Source organism: Idiotropiscis lumnitzeri, chromosome 7 (assembly GCF_059441095.1).
Source record: "Idiotropiscis lumnitzeri isolate Australia: NSW breed Sydney's pygmy pipehorse chromosome 7, RoL_Ilum_1.0, whole genome shotgun sequence".
Taxonomy (NCBI): domain Eukaryota; kingdom Metazoa; phylum Chordata; class Actinopteri; order Syngnathiformes; family Syngnathidae; genus Idiotropiscis; species Idiotropiscis lumnitzeri.
In genome coordinates this window covers 7,157,494-7,177,863 of record NC_142397.1, presented here as the reverse complement: position 1 = coordinate 7,177,863, position 20,370 = coordinate 7,157,494, and the positions used below count along the sequence as shown (strand labels likewise).

The 20,370-nt window shown below is 41.6% G+C and overlaps 1 protein-coding gene across 3 annotated transcripts; it reads right to left on the bottom strand.

The window, feature by feature from the left end:
• Nucleotides 1-2,831: 2,831 nt before the first annotated feature.
• On the bottom strand, nucleotides 2,832-20,099 carry strn4 (striatin, calmodulin binding protein 4). 3 transcript variants are annotated; one of them, XM_088301301.1, is made up of 18 exons: nucleotides 19,635-20,099; nucleotides 11,404-11,507; nucleotides 11,194-11,270; nucleotides 10,995-11,073; nucleotides 9,903-10,088; nucleotides 9,556-9,733; nucleotides 8,762-8,918; nucleotides 8,209-8,304; nucleotides 7,825-7,943; nucleotides 7,532-7,707; nucleotides 6,649-6,696; nucleotides 6,199-6,320; nucleotides 5,943-6,110; nucleotides 5,727-5,867; nucleotides 5,538-5,636; nucleotides 5,364-5,450; nucleotides 4,446-4,653; nucleotides 2,832-4,226 (listed from the first exon to the last, which is right to left on the bottom strand). In XM_088301301.1, exons 1-17 carry the CDS (start codon nucleotides 19,947-19,949, stop codon nucleotides 4,484-4,486), a joined length of 2,322 nt encoding a protein of 773 aa, XP_088157427.1. In that variant the 5' UTR covers nucleotides 19,950-20,099; the 3' UTR covers nucleotides 2,832-4,226; nucleotides 4,446-4,483. The 3 variants fall into 3 exon arrangements, with proteins under 3 accessions (XP_088157427.1, XP_088157425.1, XP_088157426.1); XM_088301299.1 differs by having other exon boundaries at nucleotides 5,727-6,110; XM_088301300.1 differs by having other exon boundaries at nucleotides 4,464-4,653; nucleotides 5,727-6,110.
• Nucleotides 20,100-20,370: the final 271 nt, after the last annotated feature.

The following is a 20,370-nucleotide window of genomic DNA, read 5'->3' as shown; positions in this document are numbered from 1 at the left end:
CCAGCCAATTACAAGGCGCCATTCACATCAGTGATAGGCCGATTACTGGCCTATTCTTTTTTTTTTTTAACTTTCAAGGCTGATAAATTAAAAGATGGTTTATTTTGGCTAGCTGCAGTACACTTCTGTCTCTGTTGTGCTTGTAGCCCTGCCTTTAGAAGCAGATTGGCCCGCCCACAGCACCAAATCTGATTGGTTCCTTGTGCAGTGGGTAGCAGCCAATCAGCAGTAAGCTACCTGTTTACTTTTTCCCTTCGAGTCACGCACTACGGAAGACAACAAGCAAAAGGCTCTGCCGAAATTTTGATAAATGTCAGTCTCATACAGCTCACAACAAATAGAAACCTATTCGCGTCGTAAACTTTCAAGAGATGTTTATACAAGACACACAGCTGACCCTGGGAGCTCCATGCAGTTTTTGTTAGACTTTTTTAAAAAAAAGTTATTTTCTACAATCAAAAAAAGCATTAACATGAAAATCACTAAAGTTCTTTAATAAACATGAGCTTAAAGGAATTTAAACTAAGTCAAGTGTCAGAATTCTCTGACTGTAACAGTATTAGCATCCTGCATGATTTGAGTTGTTAGTCATCGCAAACAAGGCAACAATGACATGACGCGCACAGGGTTACTGTACAAAATCATTTTTTATCCTTTTATCTTGACAATACAACAAGCGACCCAGAAAACAAACAGAAAAAAGAGGAGAGTCATTTGATACAAGCTAGAATGCAGTTCAAAAATAGATAAAACAAGATGAATAAAAGCAGGTCTCTTATCCCTTGTAGTTAGAGGAAATTATTTGAATACAGCTTAATATGATGTACAAAGTATCACACAGTGATAAATTGCTAATTAAAAAAAAAAAAAAAAACATAACAGAGTCCTTTACCTTGGCCTTAGACTGGTAACATATTTTAGCCTTTTTTTTTGTATTTATTATTTTTTTTAGCATTATGTACTTTTTTCCTTTTTTTAACAAGTTGTACATTGTCTTTATCAATCACAAGCAAGTCCTATGCCAAGTAAGGGAGAATGGTTCACTTATGATACTATAGAATTCTTACACCTCAAGTTGCATTCAGAATCGAAAGAGATGCTAGAAAACCAAGAAATGTTGGACTTTAGACAGCACATCTAGAACCGTTTTCATTCATTTCCACGCGTCTGACTAATTTGTCTGCACTCAAAGGGAGCTTGCTTCGGCCTTGAGCGATCGTTGCTTTTTTTTTTTTTTTTTAATTGTTCTGATTTGGGACGCGTGTGTGATGGAGCCTAACAAAGCTGATTTAGGGCGTCAAATTGCAGGGGCAGCCTTTAGCAAAATCATAAGATAATTGTTGTGGATTAACCCTATTTGTGGAAAACTGAAGGCTGGAGTTCCCCTGACTTAAAAAAAAAAAAAGCGACTTTAAAGGAACCCTGTTTCCTTAAGAGTTGCAAGTCGGACAACTTATCAGTCTTCACCCGGACGGGCATGACGATCAATTCTGATTGTTCAGATCTGATGTCTACGGAACACCATCACATCAGGCATGGCAAGTTGAGCCAGCTACACATCATACTGCTGCCGTTGGGCAGAATCGTCATATCTCCAAAAGCATCATTTTTTTCAGGAAAACAAACAAAGACATTAGTATTGCAACGTCAAAGAGATCAAGCTATTTTGAACCAGTTAGATTTGATGATAATTTGTAAAAAATAACGCGTCCACGTGAGGACTGCCCATCAGTGTCAATTTGTGAAAAAATATGAACTTGATCAAATTTGGGGAAAGTTTTCACCCAAGAGTGACAATATGGCAACTAATGCAGGCAGAATAATTTTATTTGATATTACGAAGAGTTAAAAACGCTCGGCCCATCGTATTAAAAATAAACTAAATTGATTGTTCAATTTCCCCATAATTAACTCATTCACTACCAGACGAGTAAAAAAAAAAAAGGAACTTTGACGTCTTAAGCAGTAAATGAATTAAAAATGTATGAGAGAAAATCCCCATCCCCATGAGGTAATAAACTAAAAGTTATTATTCATAAATATGTAGAAGAAAATGTTTCGCCATGACTTGTTTGGCTTTTCCCTGACAAATAGAACAGAGTGCTCAGATACTTTAGGGCGCTGATCGAACGTTATCTAGATAAACTGAAGTCGCTTTTGAAAATAAACATTTTATTCCCCCAAGGAGCCGTTTCTCCTGGGCACGCCTCTGCGGCGTCATGCTACAGCGCAACTTGTAAACGCAATACATAACAAGCGGGAATCTCGAGATGATGTCCTGCTTTTTTTTTTTTCTTTTTTGGAAAGTCTGAATCCAGAACACTGACTGACATTTATGGAAAAAAATAAAACACCGCGAGGAAGCTGAGGATCTCTCGTAAGACACACATCCCCAGAGGAGGAATTTAGAAATGTCAACATTGTGAAATGACAGACAAGTCAATGAAACGATTCAACAGTGACGTCAACACTGCAAGTCTCACCCTCGCACGCGCAAAAACAAAGTCCCTGAACTAACGCAGGCTTTCATAGCACCATGATTTCACTAGTGCATACACACTCCTCCGTCCAGTGAAAAGTAGCAAATCTCACAATTTGCTGGGAACGCACAGATTGGCCTCATGCTGCACTCCTCAATCGCTAACTGTGATCGCACACTATTTACAAGAGCATTGTCGGCCTTAAAGTGGAACTAAACCCAGACATTTTTAAAGCAAGAATACATTGCATGTACCTGCACTTGTCCAAAAAAAATGGTACTGTAAATAATATAGCGTTATGGGGATGAGAATTAAACAAACAGTATTAATTTAATACACGAGCCGTTGGGGTTGATTTTAAATGTATTCATTTCTACATTACCGCACGGCCGTAAGCAGGAAGAAGTCGTCTGGGAATTGTAGTCCAGAGTGTGTCGCACAGAAGCCACGTCATCAAGTAGCAGCCAATAAAAAAAAAAGAGCCAGCAAATGGCGAGGAGTTTATACTAAACTTCTTAGCTCATCATTGTAATTATGCATTGAGAGCTTCGAAAAGAGTTTGAGGAAGATGACATAACCACAGTCATTTGCATTGTGGGTGCATTGAAGGCTTTTTATTTTTTTTTAAGTAATAACAGAGTAATTAATTAGCAAATTAGGTTAGCCAATGAACATGAATTTGGGGTGGTGGTGGTTTTATGTTAGTGTCCAATAGCGTATGATTGCAACAAAGTATATTACCAACTTTAACAAAGCAGTGTTTCGTAACTCAAGATGCCTTTTTTTTTGGACTTACTGAATACGAGTGATTTTGAGCAACTGTATTTAGCTAGTCGTAATTGAGTATTTACTACCTCTGCACGGTTCTTCTATAAAATAAATCTAAATAATAAGCCGGACCTCGCAAATACATCAGCGTGAAAAGAGCTATATATGGCAGAATGATTGTTTTGATGCATATTTTTAGAAGAACTACTTTAAACAGCACCCTGACAAAAAAAGATAATATGCACACTTAAAATACACCAGAAACTTCGGACATCTTGGGTTTAGATCCACTTTAAATGTAGAGAAATAGTCGGGGGGAAACATTCCATACAACACTTATACAGTGAAAGTGGGTCTTAGCCAAGTTGAAATTAAAGCTATTAAGTTGAAACACTGGCATGTTGAACATTCTTGGACCTTGTATTTAAAAAAAAAAAAAAAAGGTGCACACATTCCTCAATGAGTCTTTGGAATGTGACACACACACACACACACACACACAGATTCCATGATTTGATAACTCCTACATCCCCCGGTCAGCCATACGAGATTTACACTTTTCATTTACGTGGCATGCATGAGTCTACTTGGTGGTTCTCCTTAAAACACGAGCAGTAATTCATAGAGCACGGGTGCACATGCCACCTTGACATAATCATTTGTAGACTCGGAGTTAAAAAAAAACTTAAATTAAAAAAAAAGAAAAAACGAAAAGCGTTTTGTAGTGTAGAAAAAAGTGTGATTTTTTTTTTTAAGCTGTTGATAGGAGCTTCTCGAGTTAAAAAAACAAAGCAGTGTGGTTTGTATAACAAGAAGTCACTGAGGCATAAAACAGTGAGGAATTGAAGGGAGGTGACGTCCTGTGAAAATAACCCAGCCAGTGGGGTGCAGGACAACAGTGAGTGTGTGCGGGTGAGTGCCTGTGTGTATGAAGGGGAAATTGAGTCCACTCCAGTCTCTTTTGGCAGTCGAGGGTGTCTGAAAAAAAAAAAAAAAAAAAGAGAAACATGCTCATATTTAAGTCCTGTGGGCAACTCATTGAAAATTCTTAAAGTGTGATACGCGGGCACCCTCTTGCGGTAATGAATTACTGCGTAAGTACAGTTAATTGTTTTTAACTTTTTTTCTTCAACAAACGTTTTTTTTTTATTGCCTGCTTTTTAATTGAAACAAAGCTACACAGCAGTAAATTTGCACCTGTTGCTCCTGTCTCACCAGATGGAACCGCGGTGCTATCAGACAAAGATCTTGGCGAGTGCATCGGCGCCGGCGCTGGCGATGAAGGGCTGCGAGCTGTGGAAGGCCACGTCGTGAATAGCCTCGTCGTGCTTCTTCCTGTGGGCCGTGATCTCCTGTACGCACGTCCTGTTGTCGAGCATCCACAGGCGCACGGAGCAGTCGTGGCCTGCAGGAGGGGCAAATCATATTTACCAATAAGGAAAGTGTGGAGATTTGTTTGAACTTTGCAAAAGACAACCATAATGTGGATTAATACAAAGAATATCATAGCAGTTTCCTGATTCCACAGAAAACGCTCCCTAGTAGATGTAAGAAGTCCTGTCATGAAATTCAACGTTGCAATTATCAGGTAATAACTAGAAATAATTCCATTTATTACATTTTTGTCCGTTACCTCACACTGGATCTAATATAAATTTTCATGAGAAGTTACAGAACATGCAATTTAAAAAGACATTTTCTACTTAGAACCAATTGAAATTTATGGTAATGCATATTTATGTGAGCTAATGTGCAAAGTATTTTGGGGGTTGGAAATTCATCCAACAAACTCAAATTACATTTTTTTTTTTAAATGCAACTTTTTTGCTTTTCACACTGCACTTTGTTTTCTTGGACATCACCGCAGGAGCAAACAAGGACATTTACAGTCGACACAAGGGGCAAAATAGCCCTTCAGATGGCTACGGGTGGACTTTGCTGCTTAACTCATATTCTGCAAATGCAAACGTAATCAGAATGCCACGTTTCAACTAGTGGCTCTGCATAGAACATTCTTGTAAAGAAAAGTTTGGGTTGGCCCCTTTAACTTTTATGAAATGCAAAGTGGGATGAAGTAAATTCTATAGACGTGTTAGTGATTTGGTTGCTACTCACTGCCAGATATGAGGTAAGTGCCTTTCGGATCTGTAGTGAGACATGTAACTGCATCCAAGTGGGCCACCATGGAATGGACCACTTTACCTAAAGAAGAAAAAAAAAAGGAGAATGTTTACATGTTCTAGTGGCCCATGAAAAAAATTGCCCAATAAATATAAAAGTTGCAAGTACCTGTCTTGTTGTCTAAGAAGCGGATGGTGCGGTTCTCGTGTGCAGTGATGGAGAGGGGCTCGGATGGGTGACTGACCACACGGTTAATCAGTTCACTTCCTGCAAAGGACAAAAAAAAACAACCTATGTCTATATGCATGACAACGGCGCTATACAGTTCATCAAGTGGTGCAGGCGTCTTGGATGTACCATCCTTGGTCTGCGTCTCTAGTGCGATGATGCTCTGCTCCGTGTTGAGGTCATAGAGCAAGGTTGCGCCTGCGTCAAATGACACCACCACCTGGTTGGGATCAGAAGCCACGAAGGCAACCGATGTGGGCGTCCCGTGTTCTGTCGAGACGGCGGGAGCGTGATGCGTTACGTGGGGGAACAACGGAGAACCACAAGCAGCACGCATGCAGCTACCTCTCTCCTTGTTGATGACAGACAGGCAGGGGGCAGAGTTACGCGGGTCCCAGATGCGAATGGTGCCGTCCGCTGAGCACGAGGCTAGCCGATGGTGGATCGCGGAGTACGTGAGACCCCACACGCTGTCCTCGTGTCCTGCCAGCACGCTGCTCTCAATGCCAGGATCTGATTGAGGTGACAAAACATGCCGTTTGTATGAAAACACTTTATTTGAGATACGGTGGCAACCAAATAGCGCGACTTTCTCACTGACCGTAGTTGTCGTAAGGATCCACATTGAGGTCTGGCATCTTCCAACACCGTACGCTTCCATCCAGGCCTCCGCTGTAGCAGGACTCTCCGTCTTCTCCCATAGTCAGTGACAAGACAGCGCCACTGGAGAAAGAATGTAACGTGTAAGGCAGAGTCAACTCCCACCTTGCAATAGGTTTGCCATTCATGAAGGAGCAGAAGCTCACTTGAATGTGATAAGAGACGGTTCAAATCTCATTGAGCGAAACAAAATAACAGGTGTGTGTAATTCTTGATCCTTTGGGTTAATGTCAAACACATCAAACACGTTAAAACAACCGGGGATGGTTTTAAATTATGAAAGGATGCACAATGTTTCCTCTAATTACGCAAAGATGAATAAACAATTAGTTCCACATGACATTCTTAATAATTGCTCAAGATGTGGTTGCGTGGGCATAATTGCACTCACCTGTGCGCTCTAAACGTGTAGATGGGCTCAACATCTAAAGCAGCGTTTCTGTGAGGGGAAAACATTTACAGAACACAATATAAATCACAAAGGACTGTGTTTCTAAAATTTGCATTAAATACCGTGGTGCCTTGAGATATCGCAAATAAATCATCTTTCCCCATTGAAATTTATGCAAATTATATAATTTGGACAACAATCCCACCCCACACAAAAAAAACAATAATTGTAATGTGTTTTTAATAAGACAACTAGGAGTCTACAAGATTTTACATTATACAGACATATAGTAATGACAATTAATAGAATGTAAAGAATGAAACCAGTTTTGCAACGTTACAACTCAATGGACATTGTGTTGCTTTTTATGATCTGCAAGCCTTGGCCACCTGGGCGCTGCATCATACAGACATACATGGAGCTGTTTGGTCCTCATGATCCTCATTAAGATGCTCCATTAAACGCATTTGCAGTCACCTTCCTAAAATATTGGTTTAAAATATTTAGACAAAAATCGTTTTTTTTTGCCCGCCATTGTGGTTGACTTCTCCTTTAAACAGTTATGTGCTAGTCGTCAGCCCATCTATGGCGTTTTGCATTGTTGGTTAGCATTAAGCTGCAGCTATGCGGTTGTGTATGTTACACTTTGTGTACTAGTAATTGTTCGTTTTACATCTAGTGTAAAAGTACAGGTAAGTCGCCACTGGGAGTGCCAATAAACAGCTTAATTGTTTAATTGCAAGCATTAATTCTAATTCTTGCAAGTCAAAGCAAAAACTGGGCTGAAACGACGACATGTAGCTTGAAAAACCGGTAAATTGAGCCATTTAAATCTCAAGGCACTGATGTATTTGGTTTTCAAGAAGGTCTGAAATGTTCCTACTTCTTGGAATGCATGGCCTTATTGAGGTTCCATAGTTTTAGTGTTCCGTCCTCCGATGCTGTGAGCAGAACCGCTTGGCTGGGGTGAAACATCAACGCGCGGATGGCGTCAAAGTGGCTGCGCAGTGTGAAACGGGGGTTCCACGTCTTCTTAAACTCCTCTCTGTTATCCTGCATCTGCAACTCACGCGCACACACACGCACATTGTCACATCATCAAATTGGGAACAGCTCACTGATTGTGAGAGGTTAAACCGCATCCCGTGTCGTGAAGGGAGCAAATGTGTTCATTACATCCATGGAAAGATCGTTGTCATTGGCGACGGTGAGATCAGCCAGTTCACCCAAGTTCATGTCTCCGCCTCCAACTGCATCCATGATGAAGACATCCGAGGAGAAACCCAAAGCCCCACCTGCAGGTTTGGAGTGTGTGTGTGTGTTTATGTGTGTTAGTCCCGCCAACATCACATTTCAGAAATAGAACGTCAAAATATGGAACGGGATTTTTGTCTATACCCGGTTCCTGTTACTATACTGGAAGAATTTATTTTTTTATCTATTTATTTAAGGAGGAGAAACACTACCCCACAGAATCTTGATCAAAGCTACAAGCATGCATGTACAAGACTGAGAAGCCAAAAGAGTCTATTTTTATTTTTGTCTGAGGGCCAGTCTTACCTTCGCCAGAACGAGCTTGTCCCGATAAAGAAGGGGGCGGTGCAGGTTTTGCGGGGAAGTCCGACATCATGCCTTGTAACTTGTTCCTGCGGTTCTCTGAACCCGGCAACAGGAAAGACACACAACACATCCAGTCATGCGAAAAGATGGGGGATGATTTTGAAGGCCAAAATGTAGGTCAAAAGATTAAGACTGCATTCTTGCAAATACAAATTTATGCGTGGGAGGTAACGTGGACATGTAAAGGCTGCATGCATGATACTCGCACATCATGATACTCATGATGAAATGACCCCAGGAGAGAGAATAAGGAGGAGAGACAGAGAGAGAACATCTAGAGACAGATGACAGCGACACAGTGCTAGAAGTCACAGACAGAGACAAAGAGACAGGCGGTTGGGAAAAGAGGTTGGTTTTATTGACAAGAGATGCTGAAACATAATGAGAAGTAACTCATAAAAAAGTGAGCATGTGGGGAAGTGGGGGGAGGGGAAAGACGGATACAACGGTGGCAGGGAGGTTGGAAGTGATGGTTGCTATGGTAGCTGCGTACCTAACTCCCGTCCATCCCCAGAGATCCTGGCCTCTCCCGCCCCCTCCCCATCTTCCCCAGAGCCCAGAAAGTCAAATTCACTGAGGGCGTCTTCTGAGTCATCCTCATCCTCCTCATCCTCCGGGTCCAGGTCTGTGGTCATGGGCTCTGAACCCATCTGAAGGAAAAAAAACATTACATATGATTACATATCATAAGACGTTTAAACATAAAGAAAAAGAAGTTTGGCAATTGCCAGGTGTTATCCGTTTGATTGTTTTGCTTAAAATAATACAGTGTTGCCGTCAGATACAATTTTAATTTGTTAAATGACCACAAACGAAAACACCATTAATCCATTTCCGCATCCCGACAAAAACCTATTTTTGCATTTGTGTTTTCTAATAATGGAAAATAGCGCTTTATAATATTGTATTAGAAAATCATAGCGTAATAACAATTAACTACAAAGTTAATATGTAAAAGGCTGATGCATCAAGATTTAATGCTAGAATTCAATTAATTGTGCAGCACACCTTTCCACGGTTGGCCACTAGGAGGTGGTATAATACAGTCTTGCAGACACGAAGAATAGTACTGTACGTCAACGACTCCAATTTTAAGTGACTCAGTAAGATGCTGTAATATTGTCCATTTTTTGAGAGGATAAAGAATATATACCTGTGAGCGGTGGTCAGCATTGTGAGAGGTGCAAGGCAAAAAAAAAAATGTTTTTGTCCAAATATGCCGAAGCCATTATTTTAAGAGGGCAAAGATATTCTGACTTTTTTTCCCCAAATCAAGCGTGATCGCACCTTTACTCGAGACTTTTTGCTCTTGCGAGGGCCATCGATGCAGTCCGTCGCCATGCCTTGGAAGTCGTCTTCCTCGTCACTGTCATCTTCATCATCATCCTCACATCCGTGCAAAAAGGGGATCTTATCAAGCACTGATCCACCGAGACGTTCTTTAGAGCTTTCTTTGCCTGCATTCCTACCAATAGATAAATCAGTTAGCCTCCCCGCAGAACACTCACCGGTCACTTCACCGTGAGACCCGAACCAAGACATAAAAATCCAGTTTGTTTGGTTTGAACTCACACAGGAAAGCAGTATTTCAACATGAGGAAAACCACTTGTACATGTAATCTTAAGCGGCTTACCTCTTAATTTGTTCTTCTATTTGTCTGACCAATAAGGATTCTCCAGCTGCCCGCATCTCAGGCTCCGGGGAGGATTCGGGTGGCGGAGGCCCATTGGCCTCGGGGCTGCTCCGCCCGAGCAGGGAGCGCACTCGCTTTGAACGCATGTCTAGTATGGTGTCCGAGTAGCCCACTTCCTCTAGATATCTACGTTGACAGGAAACAAGATACTCATTAGGAAGAAATGAATAGTTCATACATCACAGCATTTCATAAGCACACGCCTCTTGTCAAATATGATACCATAAGGAGCATTACCTGCAGTATCCGCAATGGTATGATCCTTTAGTGTGAAAATATGACATGATTTTCATGTACCTTTGTGTCTATGATGTCATCTGTAAAGTCCAAATAGTTGAGATTTGTTGAAGTGTTGACGGGCATGCTTTGAAATATGGTGCAAGCCTGAATGGAATGTCCAAACTAAGGTAAGGATTTTAACTCTTATTTTTATGTGAATGAATTTAAAGATGGCTACGCAAATTTTTTGGAACCTCAAGTCACAGTTGCACCAAGGCAGGCTTTATTTTTTTAAACATCTGAACACATCCCTTTTTTTTTTTTTTTAATTCGATTTAAGTCAAGAATTAAAAACTAACGTCGCTCTGAACGTTGGCTCCATTTTGTTGTTGCCGTAGTGAAATGGTCTTACGGAATATATAAACCTCCCATCTCTTCGGTGCCAATGTTAAACGTGCTCAAATAAAAAGATAAATTGAATCATGGGTATAATGGCCGGCACACCACAGCGTTGGCGAGAGGACCATTCAGGGGAATCGGATAAATATGCTCGGTAAATAAAGCTGGGACAACTGTCTTCTTGTGTGAGTTGATGGTTCGATACCAGCATAGATGGTGGGTAACCATACATTTTTGAGTGTTGTTTTTTCGCTTGAAACAAGGACTCTTAATTTGTTAAGGGGTGGGGGGAGCGAGGCAGGCAATGCTATCAAGGTGCTAAAATGCCGCCTTCACAACAACGGAAAGTAACCAATGATGGCTGATATGAATGAGATGAGATAAGATGAGATAGTCTGATGACACCAGACTGACTTGCGTAGTAGCTGACGTCCCTCCTTCCACGACATCTGATTCGCTGGCTCCGAATCTGACTCAGCTGGGCCATTGGGAACTGCAGAGAGCAAGATTGTGCGGATAAATTAAGTACTAAGGAGGGGTTTGAAAGAACACTAAAAGCATTGAAGCAGCAATGGGTTTAAAAATAGCACAGGAGATAAGGAGACAAACATACTGGGTTCTGCTTCCATCTCTGGTTTCTTGTCGCCGGGACTCAGGTCATTTCCTGTCTTCAGCTTCTGGTGTTTTGCCCTGCACACATGCACAATACCACAAGAGGGCGTCATTACAAGAGAATCATTGGCAAGCTTCAGTATAAAATCACCCTCTAAAACTAGATTAGACAGTAAGAGTGTACTTGGATTTCCCTGGCATTCCGTCTTACCTTTCTTGTTTGAGCGCGTATTCCAACATTTTAATCCGCCTTACTAGGTCCTGTTTCATGTTCTCTTGTCCTTTCCGTTCACCTTGCAGAAATGCTACCTGAGCCTGAAAGCACACAAGAAAAAAAAAATATGAGACGTTTAGTAGCGGTAGCAGCAGCGGCGTAACATTTCACAAACTTTGGTACACTTCAACAATCTAAAGAGATTCAATACAAGAGTTTTATCAAAAACTCAGCCCTTATGAAAAAATAATGATGCTCAATTTTTATTTATTCTCTCTACTGCTGTGTTATTTCAGCAATACTGGACTTATGAGTGCTCCACTTGTGAGTTTTTCTAGATACAAACCACTGCTCTAAAGAATTTTTGGGGGGGTTTTAATTGTGTGTGTGTGCACGTTGTCCGGCATAATCACGCTCCCTACAACAACGCGTAGTTAACAATGTTCGAGTTAACAATGTCATATTTTCAAATGTGTGAAACCACTCGGGGGATGCAGTTCACTCAGTAAATACATCTTTGGTGGCGTGGATCAAAACACTGAGCATTATTAACTTTTTATATTTGTAACCATTTTAACTCTTATTGTATGGTCTCTCAATAGATTGTAATGGTACATCTAAATAATGTATTGTGCCCATACCTATTTATAGCTATAAGAACCATGAGTGCCACTGCAATAAAAAAAAAAAGAATAAATAAATAAACAAGCACAGCAGTCAATTATGTTTTCATGCAGTATTTGATAACCGCGAAGAGACCATGAGCGAACACAAAACGATGACAAGGTTGGCAAAGAAGACTTATGAGAACTCAGTGGAGTGCATGTTAAGTAGAGGGTTGTGGAAGACAGTTTTTATTTTTAAACTCGTCCTAACCAAGCCCTTAGTGCGCAGCTGCACGAGGGGAAAAACAAGAAACGCTGGCCAGATTCAAATGGCCGTGCACGGTTAAGACACATCCTTCCTTTATATGCTTCCTTTCGCTTTTTCCGTCCGTTTCCTTTCTCGGGGAGCAGATAAAATACTTACCTTGAGGAAAGATGTGGTCACCGACTCAACATGTGTCAAAAAATAAAAAGCCCTGATGGAAGAGAGGGAATACTGTAGAATGTGCACTTCCTCACCAGTGTTGCATCAACTGTTAAATGAATGGGAGTAGAAAAAGTCCAACAGACTGAACTAAAATTTCAAAGGGTCAGTTAGCCAAAGACACATGTAACATATATTGTGCCTTCTGAGCAACGTAGGAAAATGACAAAGCAAAACCGAACTTGGATACTGACTAGAAATGCAGACATCCCTCAATTCGTTTATCATTGTGTAAGAAAAACATGAAAGTTCAGGTTATATAATAAGGTGAACCCAAATGAAGCTGTTGACATGAAATCTATTGGAGTGAATCTTAAAAAAAAATGTGACCAAAATTGAAGAAAGAGATGCAATTTTTGAGCGATGCTGAAATTTGCAGTATTGTCACTAAAGCAATTTGAAAAATATTGAGCATTATTCCAAAAAGCTTTTTGGATGCGTGTGCGTGTGCGGGGGTGCAGGTGTGCGTGCGTGTGTGTGTGTGTGTGTGTGTGTGAGTTATGTTCCAAAGAAGAACCCGTTTAATTTGGTGGCAGATTTGATTCATGATTTTTTTGGGGTAACATTTCAAAGTATTTTGACATTTCCCTCACTCTCTAAGCAACCATTGCGTTCAACATAAAATGTCATTTCAGGCATATGCAGGAAGCTATGACGACATATAATTGGCCTTGGAGATCCGCCCTCCATCGAGTGCGATTGAGGTTCATCATGATACATCTCTAATGAAGGACGACACATCCTCCTCCAACAGATTAAGGAGCCACAGAAAGCAAGTACGGGCAAGTAAGCATGCACATCGTGTTGTGTTTTTGCCACACTTAGAATAAAAACATTTAACGGTCCTTTCTCTGCTCCCACATGCATACTCATGCCGAGAAGAAGTAGAACAATCCAATAACATTGTCTCAAGAGGCAGCCACTTGGTCTACTTGAGAGGGCAGTCAATCCCACACACACACACACACACGCACACACCCCCATGTAACAAGCTTGGAGGCCTGCTGGATAATCTGTCAAGCCAACCTCACTGATGTGGCTGACGAGTAATCCCGATTAATGCAATGTGATTTTACGTGCTTATCGCAGACTATTGGAGATAATTGTCCAAGCAAGCTCGTAAACACTGGCAACATGATCATACACAGAAAACTAAGTTTGTTTTAGGCCAGACATGTCCTGGGGGGGATTATCTAAGAACCTAGAGTACGTTATAAATCACTGTGGTCGATGATCGCAGCTCAGCAAAAATGAGCCTTACCAAGTGCACTAAAGGCGATTTGTTATTATATTGTGAACAGGTTCTACAAGGACTGATTGACAGGGATATAAATGATATGCTAAACTACAGACAACTAAGTCTTGAAACTATAAACTGAAATTCTCGAGTAATTCGGGCATCTTGATTACCCTCTTATTTACATGTACAGTACGCTGCCAAGAAGTCAAGATAACGGCAGCAACAATTGTTGATAGTATTCTTGCGAGTAACACACCGCCGAGATGGCATGAAGGCTCATTCAAAATAAACACAGCAGCGCACTTGACCCTCTTTTGCCGGTCAGCCCCCCGCCCTCCGGCAGATATGTCGGTACGGTTCCGGCCTCAACCCGCCACAGCCTTATTCATAAAAATTGGGCCGGGCCGATTGTTCCGCTCCCTGGACGGACTGCCCAGCTCTGAAAATAAACCTTAGCAAATAATATCAGAACATCAATGCCTAGTTACGCTTTTTTTTTTTTTAAGTGGTTCCCGGCAATGTGTCGCGGCTTAACAGCTGACTTGACTTGTCTTCCAGAACCTTTTGGGCCGTTTACTGTCTCAAACTATCGACTTCAAGAACACAACGACGTCTTGGAAAAAAAAAAATTGGCAATTAAGGGTGCTAGAACTAACTTCCTTATGCAGGTCTGTTATCAGTGTTTAGTGCACTAGCAAGTGTTAGCTAGCCCGCGCGAGTGTTCCATAAAGGCTGGCAAGAGCAGTTGGATTATGTTTCAAAGGCAGTAGATGTAAATGACTCCGCACACTTTGATCCCGACAGCCGGACACAGTTGCTGTTCCAGCTTATCACTTTTTTAGTGATAAAAAACAAGTGTGTTGTTTTGGCCTGGCGACATCGCTACTGTGGTTCACTTTGCCTCACAGACCAAAAACTACTGGGAGAGATTTGTCGAAAATCTCACTAATGTTTCTTCTTGTAACCTTATTTTTTTTTTTCCAGAATAACCAGATAGATGGATAAATGAAATGAAACATCCTTGAAAAATACAACACACACACACATTTATATCACCCTTTCGCAACAGCTGCAGCTGCAACAAAGCACTTGACACACTACAGTATACAAAAACACTTGGCTCGCACAACTAACGGCAAGTTTCCAATCATCTTTGCCAAACAAATTGATTTGCATGAATTCCAAAGTGGAATTAATCAGTCTGAGAGACGAACCATGCACTCGTACCTTCCCACAGAGTACAGAAACAAGCCAACACCTGCTTACTCGCACAGCGCTGCAAGTTCACGCTACACCCTTTCAAGGACCCGAAGGTGCTCTGTACCTGGCATCTGAGCTCATTATAAAGTTGTAGCGGCGTTGGGAAAAAGTAGAAACACAATGACATGGCTTATCCTGAGAGGTTAATCGACATTAATATTAATATCCATTCATATAGTTTGAGCGTCAAAGCCCCGGAAAACCACAACATGCTTACGTTATGACGGAGTGTAATGATATGGCAATGAAAAGACGTCATGTTGTTCTTTCCTTCGACGCCTATGCCCGAATTCCGGTTCAGATTGGGACGTGCCTGTTCTTGTTAATGTGTGGGACCCGTGCCAGTTCACTATTGGCGATTCATTTGAGCGCGAGAAGAAAAGAAGCACTTGATACTTTACAAGAGGGAAAGGGGGGAAAAAAGGTGATCAGATGAAAATATTTAAAAAAAAGAACATATTCACTGGGACTTTTAAGGCAAACCAGCACTGAGGTAGAATATGACCTCATTGCACTTTGGAAGTCATCAAATAGAGCCTCGCTTGAGCCTCTGTCATTTCCTTTGTGCCATAAACAAACAAAAGACTCAAGTACAAAGGAGCCGTGATGCAAGCAAAGGCGTCCTGCCACCTGATCTCTCCTTCCTGTGGGTCAGATTTTGTCCATGTGAGCCACTGCTGCTGCTGCGGGTCTGAACAAGATTGGGAGTAGGCAAAAGCAGAAAAGGGTCAAGGGCAGATTTCCGCCTCCACTGGCCACGCTCTATCTCCTCATCCACTCATCCTTGCATCCCAAGAGAGCATCCCGAAAAAAAAATAAATAATAATAATACGGCACTCAACTTTTCTGGGCCACTGTGCTTCACTGGAGTGTGTGTGATCATCCACACGAGGACTAATAGAGGGACGGATGTAAATAAACATAAAAGAGGAGCAAAGGAGGAAGGCGCTGTCTGACAATCACGCAGGACATATGGATATGGTATGTGTGTCATGGCTGAGAGCACAATCCTATTAATTACTGATGTGCAGCCAGGGAACCCGTGAGCCTTGCTAAACAGGAAGTGGCATCTTTTGTGCCTCCAGAAATCTATCCTACACCTGCATTTATGTAAACAGAAAACACATCTCACATAAGAAGAAAAGTTGTTCCCTTTAGTCTACTTGTGCATTCACTTAACTCATTCACTCCCATTGACGGATATAGACGTCATAAAATACATTAATTCTACCAGGGATGGCAGTGAATGATGAAGATGGGCATATTATGTACGAATCAAAATGTTGAAATCAGAATCCGGGCCAATTTTTGAGTCTGCAGAATTTGGGTGGGGTGGGTTGGGTTGTCCTGCGATTGACGACAAATCTAGAGGATACGGCTGCCTCTCTTTCAAAGTCAGCTGGGATATGCTCCAGTTACTCACAATTAAGACTGTAACGATACGTCAACATTAGGATTTGATTCCTGGCCTCTGGTTCAATACACAATTCAATTTTTTTTTTACAAATGAATATCAGGAATATATTCATCAACCGACCAGGACAAGATCTGAGAAAGCTCATAATCACCGGCGGCATTATTGTGGAGAATTCTGCATCACCTGACCAGAACAGGTCCACAGAATGGAGACGTCAACCTGTGGCGCTTCATTACGTTAAATGCACCCTTGTGCGGTCAAAACAAATATCGTAACACGATGAATGTTGCCCACTCGGCATTCTTTCCATTCTTGCCCGTTCATCCTGGAAGAAGTCGAAACTAAGTTGATTTTTGTCAAATCTGGGCCTGTAAGGCCTTTCCAGATTCTTTTTGTGTCAATTGGCAATCTAATTAATATTGTGCTTATGGAATATGAGTTAAGCAGTAAAATACACCCATTTTTAGCCATCTCAGGGGGCGGCCATTTTGTCACTTCTGTTGACTGAAAATGACAGCGCAGTTGCTCAGCCATGATTGGTTGTTATCTGAGCCCTGAGCAACTATGATGTCATTTTCAGTCAACAGCAGGTGGCAAAGCAGCCGTCCCCTAAAATGGATCAAAACGGGTGGATTTAACTGCTTAACTCATATTCCACAAACCCAATCTAGTGGGCCTGCATTGAACATATTCTTGAAAATATTTCTTTTGGCTTGACTTCGTCTTTGAGGGCGATATAAATAAACTTAACTTGACTCAACTAGGTCAATTTTTAAATGAAATGAAAATCCACGATAATGATCATTAATGAAAGACAAAATGTCACACGTTAGAAAGATTTTCTTGTGTCTTGACAGTGTGGACATGCAACCACAGGTGGCCTTCCACATGGAAAAAAAAAGGCACAGGGTTTTCCTGTCAAGGCCACAAAAAGAACTTCCCACGAGTCGTCACACCACCGTGAGACGATAGATGACGCCGACACAACAGGAAGCGAGGATTCTTATTTTACAAGGTATTAACGTCAAGTGCAGCTGACATGTGAGCCAACGCAAGTTGGTAAGTACACAAGGCCAGGGTGCCACGCTAACTGGCATGCTGAGCGCTCCAAAGCCAGAGGCGTGTGGCCATTGGGTAATTAAATGAAGGCGAGGTCATCTCTGCCCAAGCTCACAGAGGGTGGGGCTAAATGTACCCAGAGAAAAATGCCGTAATACGCCATTGAAAGTTCCATGATAGGCCGCGTTGTATACGGTGATGGCCTGTTTCTGACGGCCATTCTCATAACGGAATCCATAAGGGCGTTGAGCGCAGCTTCATTGCTCATCCATATTTTATCAGGCTTCTATTTATACCCACCAAGATAGGAGTGGAGGGCACAGAAGCACGGTGAGTAAAAGTGTTAAGTAACAATGTGTTGTCACAAGTTCCGCTTATGTTATTTTTATAAGCAGCATCAGAATGACGCCAGAAAAAAATGGATTCATTCAAACATTTTGTACATTCTCCTTGTGGTTTGCACAACGATCTGCCTTACACACATCATTTGTGTCATACCTGGGGCTACTTTTTCCTGACTTTGAAAGACATGCTTTTTCATACGTGTACAAAAATATCAAACAAAAAGACAGCAAAAAAACAAGTATTGTTCGACATAAACTTTCCTTGAACATGGCAATTTCACTCAAAAATAACACTTTACAGTAAACCCTTGTCTCAGTAACCAGCCTTTTAGGTTATTCTCGCATCCCGTTGCATTTTTTTCCTACCTAATCAGTCCTAGTCAAACATTTCATCCAAATGCAGCCTGGAACACAAGGTATTTCAGTTATGTCGTGCCTCAAAATAAACATTTGTGGCACAACATAAAAGGACTTAATGCAGTGGAGAAGACAAAAAAATGTCAAGTTTTATGGATATACAAGTTGGAATATGGATATTACGTCTGTCTTGGTAACTACACAAAGTGGGTGAAAAGAATTACAACAACTTCTTGAGAATACGACAAGTGATACATTTCTCAATGTGCCATGCAACTGCAGCTACACATCTAGATATAAATACTACGAAATAAGAGCTGGGATTTTGAACCTGAATGTCTTCAGGATACAACTAAAACAAATGGATTGATGTTGCCATTCCAATACGTTTGAAGGTGACTGTATAATTTACTGTCATCATCATACAGTAAAAATGCAGGTGTGAAGTGCTGTTGATGCTTGCTGGACGACCAACCGGCTCGCAAGTTGCGGCAGCCTCCATCACCTAATTTTCAGAGCATAATTTACAGTCGCGAAGGGAAGTATTGTCATTCGTATTTACCTTAAAGTATCTTCACACAGCCGACATGGCTCATACTCCACCGGCCAGTTAAGTTATATGTCAGGATGGTAAAGTGGTATTTATACGTTAGTATCGCAGCATTTTTGAGTCTGAGTACAGACATTATTGTGACTAATACCGATATCGGTAACGGTGCATACCTACTGAAGTAACCCTGATGAGCGTCTCATGTTTACCTGCATTTTTACTGTATGATGATGACAGTGAAGTATACAGTCACCTTCAAACGTATTGGAATGGCAACATCAATCCATTTGTTTTAGTTGTATCCTGAAGACATTCCGGTTCAAAATCCCAGCTCTTATTTCGTAGTATTTATATCTAGATGTGTAGCTTCAAACAAAAGGTGCTTTGTTCTGAGTTGTTTAACACATCAAGATGTAAAGACCATGAAATAAAAGCTGAACTTTTTTTTCAAATTCATATTTTGATCTAAAACTAGTTTGTCTTCAACACTCAACAAAAACAAAGGACTTGTCCTTGCCGTTCCAAAACTTTTGGAAGGGACTATGCAAATCTATCTCTGTTAATTTGCAGGGTTCGGTAATTGATTGTGCACATTCAGGCAGTTCATCCTAATGTTTTTGTGTGTCTCACAGAAAGAATAGCAGATTAGATTTGTTTTACGGTAAAATGCTTTATATAACGCCTGGAGGCCCTTTACCCAGAGTTTTATAGTCTGAATCACGGCGGAGCAGCAGCTCGGTTTAACGTTAGCTTTTTTAGCATGTTGTCATCCGATTGACTGTCTAGGGTGTTGTGTTGTATTGGTACCCAAGACAGCGTCAAAAGGTTGGATTAATATCATGGCGTGGTTCTAATCATGTAAACATGGCAAATGCAGGAGGTAGTCAATAAAATACAAACACAAAAAATTACCCGGAGTTCGTCTCTTTCCGCCTCCCAGCGGTATTTCTCGGCCTGGAAGCGTCCCCACTCGTACTGGATGAAGTGCAGGATCCCGGGAAGAGTCATTCCCGGATCGCTGTCCTGCTGGGATTCGCGGAGGTGTGACGATCCCGGTACGGCCCCGACCGCCGCCGCGGCAGCTGCTGCCGCTGCCAGACCTCCGGTAGCGGCTACTGGTGCTGCCTGGCCCGGTGCTGCTTTGGGCCCGTTAGGGTTGCGCCCCGCTCCGCTGCTGCCGCCTCCGAAGTTCGGGTTTGGTCCTCCGCCGGATCTGTCCGCCTCCATTTTAACCGTTCAACCCTTCGCCACGTTAAGAACGCGGAAACGGGCAAAGTGTACGGACAATAATAATAATAAAGCGCCAGTGCCTTCCTTGTAACGCAGCCGCACTTGGTTGAAGGCTACCCTCCTTTCTTCCCTTTCTCACACGCACTGAGCAAAATTACTATGCCGTCGGTAAAATACTACACATCCGTTTTTTACCTTTCACAATAAAATCATTGTTAAATCGCTTATTGATCACACAATCGTATTTTAGGTCTGAGTACGCCAGCTTCGCTTTGATACATTATTCTGTAGCTTTAATCGACTTCAAACAAAGCACATCTGTTGAATTATTGCCATATGAAATTTCATCATCATTTTTCATGATACTCTTACTTTGATAATCCTTAATCTCTGTCCTCATTTTAAGAGTTGCTACAGA